General features: G+C 34.9%; 1 protein-coding gene across 1 annotated transcript in view; it reads right to left on the bottom strand.

Moving 5' to 3' along the window:
- The window catches only part of DNER (delta/notch-like EGF repeat containing), a gene marked incomplete at its 5' end in the record, with an annotated part of 78,028 nt that overhangs the window by 39,508 nt on the left and 17,915 nt on the right, over positions 1 to 20,605 (bottom strand). Inside the window, 2 exons of the mRNA XM_010072914.1 lie at positions 3,113 to 3,266; positions 10,129 to 10,274. Of these exons, the coding sequence (XP_010071216.1) occupies positions 3,113 to 3,266; positions 10,129 to 10,274 (300 nt within the window). The remainder of the gene's footprint in view (positions 1 to 3,112; positions 3,267 to 10,128; positions 10,275 to 20,605) is intronic.

Genomic DNA, 20,605 nt, shown 5'->3' with positions numbered 1-20,605 from the left:
AATGATACTTCACTGAAGAAACATAAATAGTGGAAATCCAGAGATAATACCAACTGTATTTTACCAGCAGCAATATTCTGACAGCACTAGTATAATGGAGGTTGGTGCTGGGTCCTCATCAGCACCCATATAACCCAAAAAAAAGTAATTTTTTAATGGTTTTCAAACACATCATGAATCTCAAGCCAATAATCTTTAGCAAGATTTTAAACAAGACTTGACATTATGAAATATTTGTGCATATGCTGAATGACTGTCATTTGCTCCTACTTCTAGGCTTCAAAAAGTGTTTATTTTAAGTGGGAGCTGTGAAGAACTGCTCAGCACTGTTGCAAACTCTTCCAAATAAGCTCCCATAAATTCACAAGCAACAGATTGTGTGTACCGTACTATTTGACCATAAGTTTGCTTTGTTCCATATGTCTGATGTCCATAACACATCCCCCCAAAAAATGAACAAACTTACAAAATACAATCTAAATGATTAAACACTACAGACTTAAATTCCTTAACAAATACCACACATTCCCCTTTCTAATTTTTATTTACCACCTAAGGAACCTGAAGGTGCACAAGTCCATGGGACCCAACGAGATGCAGCTGCGGGTCCTGAGGGAACTGGCAGACATAGTTGCTAAGCCACTACCCATCATATCTGAGAAACTATGGCAGTCCGGGGAAGTTTCTGCTGACGGGAAAAGGGGAAATATAACCCCCATTTTTAAGAAAGGAAAAAAGGAAGAACCAGGGAACTACAGGCCAGTCAGTCTCACTTCTGTGCCTGGCAAGATAAGGGAGCAGATGCTATTGGAGATCCTGCCGAGGCACATTTGCTTTATCAAGGTACTATTAATTTGAAACTTCCCAATATAAGCAGGAACCACCACAGACTTGATCTAAGCTTAATAACAGCAGTTATACCTTTGGAGTCTTGTACATAAGTGTGATATATATTTATGTTACTCTGCAAAACTTAGCTTTACACCTGCAAAATCATTAAGTTTTCCTAGTGGAAACACTCAGGCTTTACAATAAGCATAGCAGAATTATTATTAATGTTCCCCCTAAAGCTTTTTTGAAACAACTAAAACCAAGTATTTTGAAGTATTTGAAAAATATTTTATATTAAAATTACATTCCAATAAAAATTTAGATTTAATGAAATTTGGGCAGGTCTTTTTAGACTCATTCTTGTACTTCTTCTGAGGTAGGGAATTTGAAAAAAGGAATTTAGTCTAATAGCACTTGCTGTAACAATTTCCAAGACAGCTATCTCCATAAAAGCAAACAAGACAAACATAACAAATAAATTTCTTCTTTTGTAATTGGAAACTACTTGTCAAAATCCAAAAGAATTCTGAATTAACCATATTCAACATGGCAGTAATGTTAGGGATTGTTCAAACATTTGAAGTTTTTTCCACTCTTATCTTACTCTTCCCATATTTAAATCATTATTCAACTGTATTTACATATCTTGTTAAAGTGACAGTTGATCCTTTGGCAAATTTATGAAATAGAATTTAGTACATTTGCATAATAATATCGCATCTTATTTTCAGAGCAGTATAAATCCTGGTCATCATATAAAAATACAAATATAAATCCCTTTCTTCCTGCACATTCACTATAGTAACTGTAAGCAAAGAGAGAAAAAGTGGAAGTCCTAGAGGCAGAAAAAGTATAATTAAAAGGAAGCATCCTGGCCTTTGGAGAGAATGAAGGGGCCTTAACGATGTGCCATTGCTCATTTTCTGAACTGCAAAGTTCACTAAACAGTGCAGAGGGAAGTACATGGTGGACACATTAAAGTATCACTTGCATCCACCTGCTTCTGGCTTAGTCGTTTTTCAGGCTGGTACTTACGCATAATTTGGTGCAGCTAGAAGTTTCCCTAGTCTGTGTTGACATGCATTAGGGTAAAGAATAAGAATGTTATGGTCTTTAAGGGAATATCAGGGCACCCACTCCATGATCTTCCTTTGGGGCACAATAACGGAAGTATTGCTACATGTACCTTTCATATATATTTAATGCTCAGAATACCCACCCAGTATTACAGCTAGTCAATAACCACTTAGACACAGCCCCCAGAAACCTGACCAAATAATTCATTTCTCCATCCGCTTTTTATGATAAAGCTTTCATACTCTGCAGATCATAGGGCCTATTATGGAAGCACCTTCCTTTTTTTATTTTCTCTTTTTTTTATGCTCAGATAAGTTCCCTTTCTCTCTAATATCAACTGAACAGTATTACAGAAATAAAAGTGTAGAGTAAAATGTTTGTAGGAAGCAAAATAAATTACCTGCTACTAACCCTAATCTTAGCCAACTTTTAAAATAATTTTAGAAATTATATATTTAAGTAACTGTTCTATTACAATAAATGAGTTGGTTTCAGAAATGTAAAGTTGAGATAGCAGATTTCTATAACAGACATTTAGTAAGGTTTTTTCCATCAGCATGTATCTTTAATTTACCCTCCAGCATATGACCATCGTATTTAGTTTAATTTCAATTGTCTATATTCATTTGATCAAATTTTTAAGGCACATTTTCTTAAAATAACTCAGAGAACTCAGACACTTTTTCATTAATCAAACCCACAAATTACTCAGTTTAGTTTGTGAATTTTTAACTGGTTTTCAAAATTTAAGTTAATTCAGAGAAACAATCCAACAACTGCACAGTGTGGAGAGAATTTTCTTCCATTTGATTGGTGCAACTGAAGAAAATAATTTACTAGTTACAATGAAAAGATGTTTATTGAAAGGTTATTTATAATGTATACTTAAAATCTATATTGAAAAGAAAAAAACAGATTAAGAAAAAGCTGATATAAACTAAATTTTGGTCATCTCTTATTGGTAGGTAATGTTCTATTAGTTATTAATAATTCACTCATTAGGTTACACTTTGGATGTGTACTTTCAATGCCGTTGTTCACAGGTGAATAATCTTCCACAGCTTTTTAAAAATTGCCCTTATGTTGTAGTTGTATTTTCCCTTTTTCTTAGTCCCTAGAAGTTGCACAGTTCACTACTCTGCAAAAGATATGCACTGAATGTTGTAACAAAAATGCATTATTCAAAGCGTAATACAAAACCTACCAGCCGGGCAGCTGCAGGTGAAATTGTTCCCATCATGTTTCTGTGCTACATCGGTGCAGGTTGCATTGTTCTGACAGGGCTGGCTCTGACAAGCATCAAACTCTTCACACAGGGAACCCTGATAATCACCCTCACAGTCGCAGAAAAAAGTTGCCTGAAAACAAACAGGATATGCATTTCACAACGAATTTTCAAAGATCATGTTTTCATTGACTACTCTACTGAAAAAAATTTTTTGTTGTTTTTCTATTCACAAGAGTAGCTGCCATTAATACATAAACTACATAAAGTTACTCCCTGAAATACTAAACCTGCACCAATTCTTCAGCTAAATTTTTTAATTATGTCAGGGAATTTCATCTAGACGAGGAGGCTGGGATCAGATCCATAACGTCTAAATCACTATACTTCTTTACTTCCATTCCAGATTGAGTACATTTATGTACTCAAATAATTGTCAGAATAAGTAATGTGCAGATTTATTGCAATGAAATCCTACTACACAAATGCACCCTTTATATGCAGGGCAGGGCTGGGGTTCCAGAGGCTCACTTCAGTGATACTTCAGTAGTGACACACCTCTTCAATTTTGTTAAAATTGGTCTTCTTCTAAACATATTTGTTACTTTCTCCAAACCTCACTGCTTAATAAAAAGATCAAGAGCACTATACCCATTAAAGATTGTAAATACCTATAGAAGGCATGAGATGTCACATCTTTGTTAGTAATAAAATAATTAAGATTAGATTTTTAAAAAGTCTTTAGATCGCTAAGATTTCCAGGGAAGTCTCAAACAATGGAAGCAAGGAAAGCTTTCTCGTGTAGTATACGTATAATTAAATATCTTACTTTCTTTGTTCATTAAACACTAGATGGCAACATCACTCACTCTCAAACATTTCAAAGCCAGATCATTAGGGCTGGAACACAGCTGTCCCATGCACAAACATTGTAATGCAAAGTACAAAATGTGCATGGAACTAGAAACAAATTGATGGGGTTGGTGTTTTATCTTCTATTTTTACTTGCATTTGCTTCATATGAATAAACAGCTGTGACCTAAGTAGAAAAGAAAATAATCACCTTCACACAAATAAAAAACTTTACTCAGTAAAACCCAGATTTTATTCTTCCTTACAAATATTACCCTGGTAGATTTTAAGCAAGGATTAATACTATACATCTGCAAAACTCAGAATGATGGGTATGTTATTTATCTGGAGTGCCAGAAGTTCCTGCTAAGTGTGCGGTCTATGCATATTCTGATATGTGCCCAAGCCTCTTCACAAAACAGCTCTTGATATCTGACACACTAGCAATGACAGATTTCTAACAAAGGCTGTAGTTCAACAGAAAGGAAAGACAGGCAAGAAAAACACAGTTAAAAATTACTATAATCACATAGCACAACAACGTACTTTGAAGATAATTCATATGAGCTGCCCAGGACAGTGGAAAACAGAGTGAAACAGATAATCACTTTTAAGAATTAAACAATTAACTAAATACACAGTAAGTATTTCCACATTTCCATATAGCATTGGTGGAAAACACAGCAGCAGAGGTATCACTTTGGTCCCTAAAGACAACAGTGACCAGTGGTTCAAAGTTAGTGTTGGCCTCAACATCTCTTATAATCTGAGCCATGCAGTACCATTGTGCACATATAGGATCAGGACCCAGGCAAAGAGTGCACATAAACATGTTGTCTACAGCATCCTTCACAGCTGTTCTAACTCTTACTGATGCTAAGTTATGTTATTGACTTAAAGTGTTTGTTATTGTTCCTGGAATGGAGTGCTGAGTTTAGACTTAACACAAAATCAAGGTTGCTGCCTGTCTCAGTAGCTCATCTGTTCTGGATGAACAAAGTGAGATACCATACTAGGAAAAAAATGGCATTTTTTCTTACAATGGACATGAATAGAGCATGGGGAAAGATATAGGCACTGTACCTAGATTCTGTGTCCTGTTTGAAAAGATCAGAGTCCTGATCTTATTTAATTATGTTTCTGGCCCTTGCGTATGCACTGAAAATGAGAACAAGCTTATCTACGTCTATCTTGCGCTAAACACATTCCTAAGCAAGAGATCCAAGAAATATAACATTGCATCAAATTTAACCCTGCCAGAAGAGAGGTACCATGTTTGTTAGGTAGGCTCAGGTTCATGGTTGTTTTATGCTAGATTTGAGAGTAAGATGCAAAGCACATCACCATTCATCGGAGAGGAAGGGAATGTCTAATGTTCACACAGACACAAACAGTATGACTCTGCCTGCACTAAAGTCTCATTTTGAAGCAATGGAAGCTGATTACTGTATAATGTAAGTATTAACATATTTAAACAATGCAAAAATCAGTCATTGCCTCAACAATATTAATGAAAAAGGAAGTTAAAAAAAATCAGATAATATTGATATCTCTCTGAAAGTATAATATAGACATCAATTTACCATAAAAGGTAGTTAACAAAATGGGTTTTGAAAGCAGCAAAAGAGAAGCATTGTAACATTTCAAACCGAAACATCTAGTGACAGATAACAGTCCTGAGATGCAGACAAGTTATGCTGTAGAAAAGATTAGGTGTCATCATTTTTATTAGGCATGTCATCTTCACTTTTCCCCAATGATACTTTTTTTTTTCCTGAATAGATGACATGTACTAGCATGTTTGAGGACAGCTAAGTAAAAAAAAAAAAAAACACTACACACTGCCACAATGCTAGTATTAAAGTTGCTATCTAGGAATTACAAAATCTCCTATCAATAGACAGTTCATCTGTGTATTTTACTTGACTATGGGAGTGCAAATCTATCATGTATCAATTTGGATGGCGATAAAATAAATTCTTTAAAATAATTTGCTATTACCCAATCCAAATGTCTGTAAGTAACATATTACAAATGTATTTTGAATATATTTTTCCCCTATTTTAAGTAAGCAGAGTAATCATGTGCTCATCAGATTTTAAATTTCAGACTATGGAGACCATAAAAACTCCCCTTTTTTCTTTTTTTTTTTTTTAAACTATAGTAAAGAAGCTATTAAGATGACCAGAACAAAATGAACATCTACTCTCTCGCTTGCTGAGAAAGACTTTCAGTATTTATTACAACTCACAGTGAGTTGCTATAATATTTAAGCAAAACATTGCTGTATGTTCATTACATATTTCATACTTAGGAGTATATTGTACTTAGGAAATGAAGCCCATATGCAGGAGAGCATGCCCTTAGGTATACATGAGGCTTTTTAATAATTAGCCCAAAGCTTCTAACTCATACGGGAGACACGGAAGTCATTGCTATTCACTTCAATATGTTATTTCTCAGTGCAGGCAGAGGCCAGTTATTTTTGTGCAAGTCTCAAGGGTTCTAATTCTAGCAGCAAAATTTCATATTTACACAGTCAGCTCTTCCGTATTTTATATGGGAGAGCTGAAGTTACAGAACAGAGCAATCTGTGAAAGAAAACATTTTATCCCCATATGTAATCAAAATTGTGGTTCCCAAATACAATGGATGGCCAAAGTTCACTTTAAAAATCCTACAAGGGATCAGAAATTCACACCAAGCAGATCTCTTTGCGTTAATACCAAGATTTTTCTCTTTCATTCACAGCTAACTGGTTTAAGACAACTTATTCTGGCCTAAAGCTAAGTACATAAATGTGAAAGTGATGTTTACATTGTAATGATGCCAAGACCAGTATTATCCTTCTGAAACATTCCCACTTCCATCATGGGAGAGTGGCAAGCATGGCAGCAATGCAGAGGTACATGGTTCATATAAACGAAGGAAAAGGCATCACTTTGACTCAGCATTACCCCACTTCACAGAGCTTTGTTCAAAGTGGGGAATTTTATGTTCCTTTCAAAAGCAACAATAATTGAAAAAGACACTGCCATTAAAAGCTTTCTATATCACATCCACAGTCTATAAAAAGCATCTACCTGAATAAAAGCTAAGTTATGTATCAGTAAGGAATGAGTAAAAACTGGCCAAGACTTCCAGGTTAGACCAGAATTCATTTGTTTATAGTTTTATGTACTCCATAGATAACAGTATTCCACTTCACTTATACCACTGCAGATTGTTAATTATAGTTAACTTTCCCCTTAAGCAAATGTGTTACTACAGTCTTTTTTCATTAAACTTGGTTTGGAATAAAACTATGAAGTACACAAAAACACAAAGACGATCATTAATCTTCTTGGCACTGTAAGCAATGACTGCAGCCAACAGGGCTCTCAGCTTGTTCATGGCATCAGGCCTTTTTATGCCTTCTTCTAAGAAGTTGTTTTGCATCCTGCAAGACTAGATTGGGCAAAACAGAATTAATTATAGATAAAAAACAAACAGCAAATCACAAAGGACATGTTGTAAACCTAAAGAAAATTAAAGTTTCAGTTCAAAAAGAAGTGCAGAAGATGCGTCTTGTGGGAAACACAACGGTTAGTACATGTCAAGCACGTAATTTTGGCAGTTGTTTGCTTCATCGTCAGGGAAATCATCAAGATATTTTAGGGCATATCTCACATAAGATGAGTTAAACAATGGCAAAAACATTCTGCTTAATGAAACATGCACCTTCTATTCTTAACTATGTTGCTTCGCTGGGCCTGAATCAGTTTCCTGGCTGAAGCTCTATTGTGGATCTAATAGGCTAAAGAGTAAAGAAAACTGACAGATTTTAAAAAACACTACGGATTGACAAACAACATGACATTTTTATTCTCCCTGGAGTAGGAAGTTGGATGTAAATTGCTACATTTGGAAACACAGTATCTGAGGTTTCAGAGAGTTACCCCAGCCCAGCAGGCTACCTGGCACAGGTCTGATGGCACTCATGAGGATCACTGGGGACATTCCTCCTTTGTTCAAGTTCAAGTTCTAGAAAATTCAGCAGTTTGTTACAGTGAAAATAAAAGTAATTATATTTCTGAAGTTAAAATTTTATTTGGAGATAAGAGATATTCAGATTTCTGATAATTCCAGTTCTCTGACTACCATGATGCCTCTTCACAAACAGGTTTCAGCATGATTTCTATGTCCCACGGCTTCAGGCACGGGGATGTCGCTCAACTACAGCCTAGTGCATGTAAACTCAAAAACACTACCTTAGTAAATTCTCCTGTTACTACTCTTAGGTTGAAAGAAAGAATAGGTGGAAAGATATGAAAAATTCTAAACTTTTCCTGTTCATTTTCCAGGGAAAGCAACACACTACGTGTGCATGAGAGGGGGTCATTTATCACTAACCATTCTAGTTTTAACACATTAAACTTTCAATGTCAAGATTACAAGTGGGGACGTACAGGTACTGATTTCTTTTTTTGAGTGATATAACAACTCCTCTTTCTGGTCATGAAGAAATTTTGTTTTTCTTTTTAAAGATTATTTTATTTTACTTGCCATGTCTCAAAGATGTATAAAGCATGGATAATTATTAAAGGCCTTATATGCATTTTTTCTTAATACAGAAAAGCATTCATGCTTCTGTATAGATACAGGAAGTAATTTATTTTTATTTTGTGGCATACGACATGCAATAAGAGAAAGAAATTGGAGTCATAACAATGGACAACCAACATGAAAAAACCAGAAAATAAGACGATTTATCAAAAGCTTTAACTCTTGACAAAAAACAGAAAAAGATTACTTTTTGATATGCTGTTATATACAGTAAATTTGAACATATTGTTTACACAAATCAAATTCAAGATTATAAATTTATAAAATTATAAAATAAATATGTTAAATATAATAAAGCAGAAAAACTAAACTGGACTATGAAATAGGACACTGTATCTGAATGAATAATTTATTTGGATACCAGCAAGCTGGTATGGTAGAGTAGCACTTACTTCTAAACACATCTTGTAATAATTGTGTACACACATTACCTCAAGCATTTTCAAATTTAATTTCTGAGAAATAAAAGTTACTTAATTATTCCAGATGCCAACACTGCCATGCACATATAGATTACTGTAGCAATTTAATTATTGCTGTTACATTTCAAAATGTCATTTTTCTATCAAACATGCTTATTGAGAATTTAAATCAGAAAATGGTAGCAGATGAACTAACAGTGGATTCCCTAAATATGCCAAATTTTCTGTGCTCACAGCAGTCTCACAGCTGTTAATATTTACTCAACAGTTACTATTGCTTTTATCTCCCAAATGAATATTAATAAAACCAAAGATTAACTGCACATATTTGTGCTATAAATGACTTTTAATCCATTAAATAAAATCAACACATACAGGAGGTAACAGAGATTACAGGATCTCATTCACAGAAGGCCAGTCTGGTTTTGTAAAAGCAGACTGCAAATTTGACACATTTTGTTCTTATTTTCTCATGTTATTAGATTGCACAAAAAATTCACAGTGGCCAGTGGAATTGCTGTCCCCTTTGTAACCTCTGTATGTAGTATTATAGAAAGAAGAACGCCATACAGGAAAACTTCCAAACATTACCAAACTACTCTCATCTTTCCTCTCATAATTATGCTCAGACAATTCCATTGCACTGATCCGTGATTTCTGAGTGAGTAACTTTTGAGACATGGAGAGATAAATACTAGATTAACATCAGACCTAAAACCAAAAGAAGGTTGAGATTTAACAAACTGGAACACACTGGTCTGGAGATTGGGAATCCCAAGTGCCCACCACGTGCTCCTCATCTCATAAATAAATATTCTTGTATAGTGACAGTAAGATGCAGTACACATCACCTTATATCTGATTTGAATAATTGTTTTTATTGCCAGGGCAGGGTATGAATCTTTGCATCTCATATCACTTACTATCTTAAGTCTTTGATTTTTAGGAATAGCAAATAAATACATTATTATTATTTACTAACATCTGTGAGCTTTAGAAGCCTATTACACAGCAGCAAGCTATGCACACGCTCAGAGGACCAAGTACAATTTACCCTGCATTTATATTATCACGGAATTTCCACACTTCACAAAGGTATTGATAAGTTCACCTTACCTCATCTGGCCTGGTGATACATTGTCCTTTCCCCGAACACTGGAAGTTATCTGAATGGCTTCCCACAGGCATGCAGGTACTGACTTTCACTGTCACAGTCAAGCGTAGAGCCACAATGCATTTAGTAACTGAATCATTCAAAAAACCTTAAAAAAAATTATTACTGTATAAGAAAATACACTAATACACATTAATGCTCTACTGCTAGACAAACAAAACAGAACTGAAAGCAATTGTCAACTAAGAACAGCATTGCTCATATTTCATACACACCTATCTAAATTTAATGCATGTAAATACAAATTAGAATATAGTTTGGAAATAAACACTCATTATATTGATTCACAAAAGGAAGGCAGGCTGATGAAACAGATCTACCTCTAATGTTCTAACCTGCTATGATTTTTTAGGTCTGAAATAATCAAATGCTTTTGCCCACTGTCTTTTTGATAAGTTAAAAATATATTTCCTTAAGTTTTTTTAATGACAAGGAATATTAAAATCAAATTCAGTGGAGAAAACAGTTTAAATTAATTTCTAAAAGTTACTTCAGAGCTAAAAAGCACACAGATCATAAATTACCTTACATTGTCTGTATTTTTTATGAAGTTTGCAAGAACATACATGCACAGCTGGACAGCATTTCTTTGTATATTTGCAATACAAGTATTATTAAATTTCTGATCTGATCACTCTATAATGTGATATACTAGAGGTATAGACAAAAAAATGTGAAAATGGGAACATTTAATAAGGAAGAGGAAAATTCATAAAAAAAATAGTTGGTTGGAAGCTATTAAAACACACTGGATCACAACAACATCCCTATCACCCATATTTCTAACATATATTATCTGGAAAATAAAATAAAGGACAGCAGGAAAGATAAAACGAGGCACATACACAGCCCATGACATGCACAATTAAGTCAGAGTTAATGTCAAAATACATATACCCTGCTCCTACACTTCACTTCGAACTGCATTGTTCCACCACAGTGATTAGACACCTGGGTAACAGCCCTTCCATGTGTGGCATCAGTTAGCTGTTTTGTTCTGGGAACTTGTGGCAGAATAAATGTGCAGTGACATAAAAATTGTGGGTTTGCTATACTGTATACACTGTATGGAGAATGTATGCAGAAAAAAAACACAAAGATCCTTCCATAAATTGCCAAACTTAAATTTGACTTCAATCTCCTTAATGTAGGTAGACTCCTAAGGGTCTAAGACTGTAGTATCAGTATGGAAAGTTACAGGCACAGAACCATTGCAGGATTATACTTTTCTTTAGAAATTAATAGAATGAGCATATAAGTAAAAATGAATGCTTTTTAAAAACGAAATATACTTAATTTTAAAAAGAATGACAGTAAATAGATGCAGGAAGTGTATGACATAGAATGTTTTTCTAATATTTACCACTTTAAATTCTAGAATCCATTTACAGCCTAAACCTTAAAGGAACTTCAAAGATGCAGTCTAGATTATTGTGTTACAGACTGGAGATAGCATAACATGTAGTGCAGCAGAAAAAAATAAGTACTTTATAGTGAACAGCAATAAACCAAAGTTTCATTAAACACTCTCAACTTCAGATGAATTCTCTTTCCTAAACAGCTGCTAAACATTATTTACATTCTGCACAGAAAAGCGTCAAGCATGACTAATCCTACAAATTCCACAGAAAATCATACGGAAGACTTCCACTCTTTGTTCTTCATTTTTAAATTTCACTTTTTAAAATGCTGCAACCTTTGAACAATTAGTTGTCTATGCTAGAAACAATGATCCCTAAATGATATCTTCAAAGCAGGAAAATCTCATGTCCAATACAGATATCATCGGCTTGAGAATAGCCTTTACAAGTTAGTTGAATGTTCTAAAAGATCAGATTTTAAAAAAAAACATATTTGATATAGTTCCAAATATCTAATGGACTGTTTTGGCTAGCGAAGATTATTGTAATCTGCTGACCTCTTCAAAGCAAGTCAATTTATTCTGGCCTTAATAAACACCCCATTTTTACCCATCTGTTCAAAGATGCAGCCAGAACTATTTCCTTTAACAATTGAATGCGATTGTCACGGGCAGTCATGCAATTATATGTGAATGCTTGGAAGAATGTGGTATTTCGAAAATGTCTTTGGGTTCACATTGTCTTGTCTGAAGCAGATTGTTACATATTCTTCAGGACAGTTCCCTAAAGGAATATTAAATCAACCTTCTTTGTACTTTGAGTCTCATTACTATTTTGGTATCAAAAGCCCTTAGGCAAACCACTGAAAAAAAAATTATTCTCACTGGAATGCCACTTATTTTCCTATAATTTCTAATTATCTCACGTAAGTTCCAAAGACTAAAAAAAAATAAAACCACAGCTATTTATTTTCACTTTATGTAAGTTACATGCAACTTTCTAAGATCTTTAGGTTTTAAGGCTAGAAGACGCTTCTCTGATCATCTAAATATGACTCCCTGCTTGACTCAGGTCATAGCACTTTAATTAATTTCTTCTCCAATTCCCGTAACAGCAATGGAACTAGAGTCAGTTTTAAGTTCTATTTTTAACTTCTAGGTAGAAGAATAATTTCAGAAGCATGTTTACAGCTCCCTTCATCTAAGGTCTGAAGAAAAACATTACACCTGTTCCTACAAAAAGGTAATTTTTTTCAGTTTAACCTTACTGGTTTTCTAAAGCTAGTTAAAACACAATAACATCAGAGCATTTTAAGCTCAAGAATTCAGGGTTGAACAATTTACAGTAATATTACGGAAACAATTTAAAATCTTAATATATCATAATATGATGTGAGTATTATTAGCAACATTTAGATTGCAGAGGAGGCACTTTCAAGCTTTGGGCACACACAGTTGATAGTCTGAGAAACGCCTGCATCATTTCATTAGCAGTATGCATGGTAAAACACGCTACAGCTCATTCCACCCTGGTAGATTCACCTACTTATGCCTACAAGCACCAAGCATGTATGCTCCTGTTTCTCTCACATCAAGAAAGTTAAGAACAACAAATAAAGTAAAAAGATGACAGGTGTAATAATTGCATCCTGGTCTTTCCAGCAAGATATCACATCACACTATTTAGATTACCAGTACTCAAACATTAATTGATTGATTGTAGATTTTCTAGACTACACAAACTGATTCCTTCGCAAGCCTCATTTCTGAGCCATACCTTCCATCTATGTGCAGCAGACTGAGGTCAGCAAACAGGTCCACAGTGGACTGCCAAAATAAGGAAGACTGAAACTAATACGCCACCAACTCAGAACGTTATCCTATTGCATATCATGCTCATGGAATGCATAAGACTCAACTAAAAGTCATAACTAACTCTTAGTATGTACTCAACGCTATTACACACAAACACTCGCCTGTTGCAGTTGCCTCTAATGTATTTCTCTGTATTTCAATCTTAATATATATTCACCTAAGTTGAAACAACAGATTAACATTTTACAGCAGAAATACAGTAATGGTTCCCTACATTAATGTTCCAGTTCACAACAGCATAGGTCTTTGAGTCTACCCAAAGGCTTCTTGCATGAAAGAGAACAACTGCCAAGGGGTTTGGGCACTCGCTTACAATGAAGCATCAGTCTCCAAGTTTTTGGCTTATTTTTAGCCTGGTTTCCCAAGAAAATGAGACAGCAGTAGGATGTCTATCAGTTTCCATCTGTTCTCTTTTTCTCTCTCAACACTTTCCCACATCAAAAGCTTTCAGGGTCAGTAGCCAGATTCAACATTTTGCAGAGCAGTGGAGTTCTCAAAAAACACTAAGTGCCTAGAGGTTTCCTGCTCAGTATATAGCCCTGGCACTAGGGGCATCGGTAAGCCAAAATGGGTGGGGAAAAAAAAAAAGATAGCAGAAAGTTATAGAATTAACCTAAAGTGTAAAAGATCCAAGAGAAATTTTCTGTTTGACCACGTCTCATCACAGGAGAAAACGTTATCCAGCAAGGTAAACAGGAGTGGTCAATATGTTCAACCTTTTTTTTTGTGGCCATTGAACTTTGAAGACATAAGAATAATTTAAAGAAAGGAAGCTAGGAAAAAAAAGAAAAAAACCTAAATTTTGGTTACAGTACTCACCAGAAAAAGGACAAAGAGAGACTTGAATTTTAGTCCTTTTGCCCAAAATTATATCCAAGTTTTATCCAAAGATTATTTCATGTTGATAGCACTCACACTGTCCATGTATCATATGGTATGGTTAACATTCAACACTATGAAGACCACCACAGGGGTCTGTACTAATCATCACCATGTGTAACTGCCTTTTTTGGTCCAACTATGAAGCAGTAAATTGAGTTTGACTACACAAGCCAATTTACTTCTCTTATGGCACTGTATATCACAGTCTCAAATAGTGGTTATTCATCTAACAAACCTAAGAGAGCTCAATCCTTCCACTCATTTGTGGAAGTCATGTTAAATTCATTTTAGAGATGTAAAAAAGGAAGAAGCATGACAAGATGTTCTGAAGTTGCACTTGATTGTGAAAATTCACCTTTACATGTTGAAATAGTAGAGGTATGCTTTTGATTTACAAATAGACAACCATTTATCACCTTTTCCATGACCCTAATGGTCAGGGTCATTAAGGGTCCATGACCTTAATGGTCACAGTCAATACCCTCAGGGCCCTGACACTGATACTGTTCTACAGAATTTGAAAAAATGGGTCAAGAATCCTTTTGTAGCTTGCCTTAGGATGATTATCATGCAAAAGCAGAAAACAAGAGCTGAAAAACAGGTACTCAGTGGCATTCACAATCTTTGATGCAGTACTTCCATGCCATCAGTACCATAGGATACTTGTACAGAACATCCGAGATCTTTCTGTAATGATACTGCTAAGCAACACAGCATCTGGGGATATAAAAATACAGATGCAATAATAAAACGCTATTTTGACCACAAATAGCACTAAGTGGTGCAACTCTCCCAGATTCTATATAGATCAGCATACTTACTGCGCTCTGTCACAGAAGCCTTGGTCAGATACTGATTTTGAAACTACATATAGATTTTAGTGAGAATCAGTTCAAGAACCATTTCAAATACTTTATTTTTCAAAAGTTCACATGAAACACCAATTTAAAGATTTTTTGTTGTTGTTGATGACTGTAAAACTTCTCATTGCTTTTTTCTTCTCCAAATTGATAGCATAGTCACATTCAGTTTAAAAACAGATATGCTTTCTTTCTTCACTACCAACACTGAAAACTCTTCCTGGGCTCCGAAAATCAAAAACATACTTTCCTCTCAGACATAATCACCATTACAGTGATAATGTGCTGCTGGTCAAGTTATATTCTCAGTAACATTACTGCAACTCTATCAGAGGCAGATTGACAACAATAGTGTTACACAGGTAACAGAAAAGCAAAATTTGGATATCACAAAACTATTACCAAAACTTTGGGAAGAAATAGCACACAGCTTGACTTTCAAGCTGGAGCTCAGTTTTGCAGAACTGACAGTTAAAATATATTTATGAACTGAGCAAACCAGTTGGATTGACTTAGCATACAAAAAACCCCAAACACATGTTCCAATACATTTCCTCTATGACAAATTAGAATTTCTGAATTTCACTGGAAATAAACAATTACCCAACTTACTAGCTTGACTGGACCAAAACCCACGATAGGATTGTGAAATACCCAGCTAGCAGGAATACACTTACTCCCATGAAACCCCTTGCATACAGCTTATTAAGAATGTGACAGTAGCTTAGAGTGTGACCTTCTGTCATGGCTTCAAGGACTCTGCTTACTGTCCAAAATAATGGTGAAAGCCCAGTGAAGGGTGACAAGACTAACCTTCTAATAGATTTCCTGTATCACAATTTTCCCGCCGTGCTTATTTATCAGCATCTCTACAATGCTGCCAAGCTGGCAGTGAACTATTTTGAGCACAAATGTAGACCACCAAAATCTCCGATACCACACTTCACAATAAGAGTTTAGTGTGGTGGAATACAAATGACATAGCTCCGACTGTGACAAGGGGAGCTGTGGTAGATTGGACAGCAAGGTTACCTAGGATTTATCTATAGTGATTGGTTCAACTTAAAGTGGCTACCCTACTTTTAAACACACCGTACAGTATGTTACACTAGTAGCTGAAGATGTCATAGCATTTTATAAGTGCTATTAAAGTGTGCCTCACATTTCCTTTAAATTATGCATTAGTAACCTTATTTTACAGATCAGGTTAAGCAATCTGTCCAAGACCTCACAGTGCAAACAACCATGCGATCAAGTGAATGTAAATATCTTGTCTGTGAATTGGTCACAAACGTCATAGTGAAAGAAAAAAACAAATCTTAAAAATAAACAAACAAATCAAAGATATTTTGCCATGCAATACAAATTTGAGTAGATGAACCTCCAAAGATAGACTATAAGAATAATTTCCTACTGTGACTTGCTACAAGTAGCAGGGAATAAAAATCAATTTTGAATAATTTACTGATTAATTAAGTATGGTTCTAAAGAGTAAAAACCATTTAGATGCTAGCTTAAACACAATACAATGTATAAAAAAAGTAAATAGTCTAATGTTTACATCTGCTTGTGTGTGAGGTGAGGCACATGTAGCTTGATCATGAAAGGCAGGGCAGGATATTGATTTTAATCATATTTATAAAGATATCTTTTCTTATATAGCCTAACAGAATTCTTCAGAATGGTTTGGATTTTAGCTGAATGCTTAACTTTTTGCCTTATAAGGCCATCTTTTAAAAAAGTCATCAAAATTAACACTTCCTTGAACTTTTTATGCTTTTTGCCCTTCTGGAGCTGCTACTGTCTATCAAAAGGCCATTTTCTGTAAGGTTAGCTCTGACGCCCAGAACCCCAGGGAAACGTTCACAGTTGAGCACAATACTGCCTACAATAGGGCACTTCCAGGCAAGTTGCACACATAAAAATGAAAACCCCATTAACTGGAGCAGTTGTCACCAAACTCCCATACCAGCAAGGCTGACTTGCACAAAAGTAACTAAACAGTCACACACACACACACGCTACTGCACATTGGCCGAGCAGCCGAACTGCGTGAACGCTCCAACTGCAGCACATGCAAGGCAACGTGATTTCATCTAGTCCAGAGTGAAAGAGAGTTAAATCAAATGACAGCGCATATGCCATGGGCTAGGAGCTCACACAGACGCTCAGTTGACATGTGGTAACTTGTTAAAGCTAGAGTAACCTGATTACGTGGCTTTCAGTGAATTCAATTCACACATCTCCTATTACAAAATAAAATTGTCCTATTTCATTTTTGCTTAAGTAGAAACAATTTCAACATGCAGTAAACTGCTCTCTTTTGATGGAAATATGTGTTTTAAACACACGTAACAACACAAAACACACCATCCAAAAGACACAGTTACAACTTGCCTCCTAATCTGACTTTCTATAGCCAGGTAAAAAGAGACAGAAAATCAGACTGACTTGTTTCAAAACATGTCTCTATATTATTTGTTTTTAACATAGTATCGTGGACTCTACATTTCATTTTGCCTATTCAATATTGCTGCAGTCACATTAGTGGTGACCACTTGTTAATGTATGATGAGATGTTGCAAGGAAATTTATTAAATAACCCAAAGAGCATCAAGAGAGCAAATAGCTGCTCAAGGCAGAGACATTAAAGAAAATACTTTGTTGCAACAGAAAGGCAGGACAGCAATTTGGATAGAAAAATATTATTTTTGTACATACACACACATGGTTCACACACTTAGAATGCAACAGATCTCTTGTGCTTGAGGAACCAAGCATTAACATTGCTTTACAAGCAAAACTTTTGAAAGTTTTGTGGAATTTAAGTAAGCTGCCGGCATTTGAATAGCATCAGTATTCTTCATCTCACCATAAAGATGCTATAGCATCCATTTTCAAATGAGTTTGTACAGCTACCAATTTTGTTTAAGGAAATACTTTAGAAATACATCATAAGTATAGTTTAAACCAATTAGTTAAATTGTATTGATCTAAAAGGCTGGGCATCTTGCAGAAAACCAGATTACACACCTGGTCTACATCAGTTTTTCTTTGCTGTGATTAAAATAAGCATTATAATTCAAAGATTGTGCTGGAGGTTTTATTTTCTATTCACATAAAAACATTCATATTAAATGTCAAACCTTCTGCCTTATTATCTTTAAGGTCTAATCTCAGAAAAAGCAATTTTGCTTATAAATTTCTTCCTCTTATAAGTAGACAAACTAAATAACTAATGTAGTAATATCTCATGAAAGCTGCTGTTTAAGCTGCATCATGGAAGTACTGAATAAAGCACAAAGTCAAAAAGCAAGTAATTTCAAGCTTATTTGCAAGCATTTTTTAACTATAGATACACAATTTTTTTCTACCATGTTATCTATGGGGAAATGGAGACAAAACACTGACTATTTTTCTGAATTTCCCAGCATTGTAGTTTCAGCAGTAGGCACACCAAGGCTGAAAAGTAATTTTTCCAACATTTTACCATGGAAGCTGATGAGAAGCAGGTTCAGTCAATAGAGTTAATATCCTAATAACCATGATAAAGACCTGAAAATAAAATTGCATTTTTTAATGTTGTTGGGAGAAAGGAAGGAAAGAGGATGCACAGACAGAGTCAGCACTGCCAGCCCCATGCTCTACATTGTGTCCAAAACCTCAAAATAAACACTTCTTAAAACTGAAGCGATAATCATACAATGTGCAATTTTGTTACCGAATTTCCAAATTAATCCAACAACAACAAAAAAAAAAACCTATGGTGGTTTTGAATACTATCAGAATTGGGCTGTTAAAAATAACTTGCTAACTGTACACCAGTATAGGTATACCTATACTAGTTTACCAAGTAGACTGGAAACTGTGAAATTACAGCTGACTAAGTCTCACATCCACAGGTGTATCTTTTGAGTCATGAAGCACAGAATTGTTGCCTTACTGAAGAAGTATACTAATTTAGCACCAGAGTAAATTAACAGATTCATGAAGAAACAGATGCTATAAAGTCACTGTAAAACTGCTAAAAGTTGAGTATTAAAAAAAAAAAGTTTTCCCTCTTTCAATAGCAGACTGTGTTTTCAGAATAAATGTCCCAGTTTTCAATCAGAGTGTGATTGCACATTTTGAAAAAAAGCTGCATGCACCACATCACAGAAGATTTTTGAGAGAGCTGCCAAATGAGCTGAAAATGTCCTTCAAAGTCCTTCAGCTTGGCCTTTTTTATTCTCTAAAGGAAAATGTTAATGCACTATTTTCTCAAGAGAGATATTATTTAATCAGTTTACCAAAATCTTATACACTTGCAACAAACTTGTACAGAAGAAGATACACATGTTCCTGTAGATGTTCCCAAATCCAGTATATTATTCCCTGAAAGAAAGAAGTGCACAGTGTTGGGTGGGTTAGATTCCCTCAAAACACAGAACAAGCAGCACTTTCAGCTCACCACAGAGATCCTCAGCTGTAACATATTAACATCCATGAGAACTTCAGTCTGAAAGATTCATGCACAAACTGACGGAGCATCAAGGTACTCTTATCTCACTTTTTCAGACTTGTGAAATGCATTTCATGTGATTCCAATTTTTCAAGACATATTGCAATGAAGAATAGGTATGTGACTGTAACAAGGTAAAGTTTTGCTATTACTAATTTTCCAGTATTTTAGTATCATTATTGATAGCATGAAGATATGAATATCTTGAATTGAAACAAAAACTGATAAGATGTTATAAATATGATAAATAGTTTATACAAGAATCACTCATTAACTTCAAAGAGCATTGGGACAAATAGAGTGAAGTAAAAGGCAGACTTGCCACGAATTAATGTTTGTTTTAGATGTTGATCCCTTTATCGCCATCTCTTATTTTAAAATATGATTAATTCCCTCCTCCTTCACTTCCCAACGTTCTCTTTGGCAAATCTTGATATTCACCCATAGCACTCCACAGAATAGATATTTTTCTGTATAGATATTAAAAATACTTGCTATTCAGAAATGCCCTCAATATTTTTTTTAAAAGTCCTGAATTCGGGCACAAAACTTTTGAAAGTCTCTTGGCATCAAATGAAGCATTTTTGTTGCTAACAGTTGGGTAGAGATCTGGCTTGTACTGTAAATAAACCATCTAGTGATTACTTTTGTCTAGTAATAACCCAGCATTAAAAGCCACCAGCACGTTGGTATATGTGGTGTGCTTCATCCTACACATAACCCACCTAACCTACCAAGTGAATCAGTAGTTTCAGGATTTTTTTTCACTTCAAAACCTGAACCATATTGGTCTTTTTTCCCCACAGGCTAATAAGTATACTTTCTAATAAAACATAAGTTATTTTAGAAGACTGTCACATGTGTAGTATCAAATCTTACAAACGAATTCATTAAAAATACTCTAGGCAAAGCAGTCATGGTAAGAATGTGTTAAAGAACAT

Source organism: Pterocles gutturalis, unplaced genomic scaffold (genome assembly GCF_000699245.1).
Source record: "Pterocles gutturalis isolate BGI_N339 unplaced genomic scaffold, ASM69924v1 scaffold37612, whole genome shotgun sequence".
In the NCBI taxonomy this organism is placed as follows: Eukaryota; Metazoa; Chordata; class Aves; order Pterocliformes; family Pteroclidae; genus Pterocles; species Pterocles gutturalis.
This window is presented reverse-complemented; position numbering and strand designations above follow the sequence as displayed.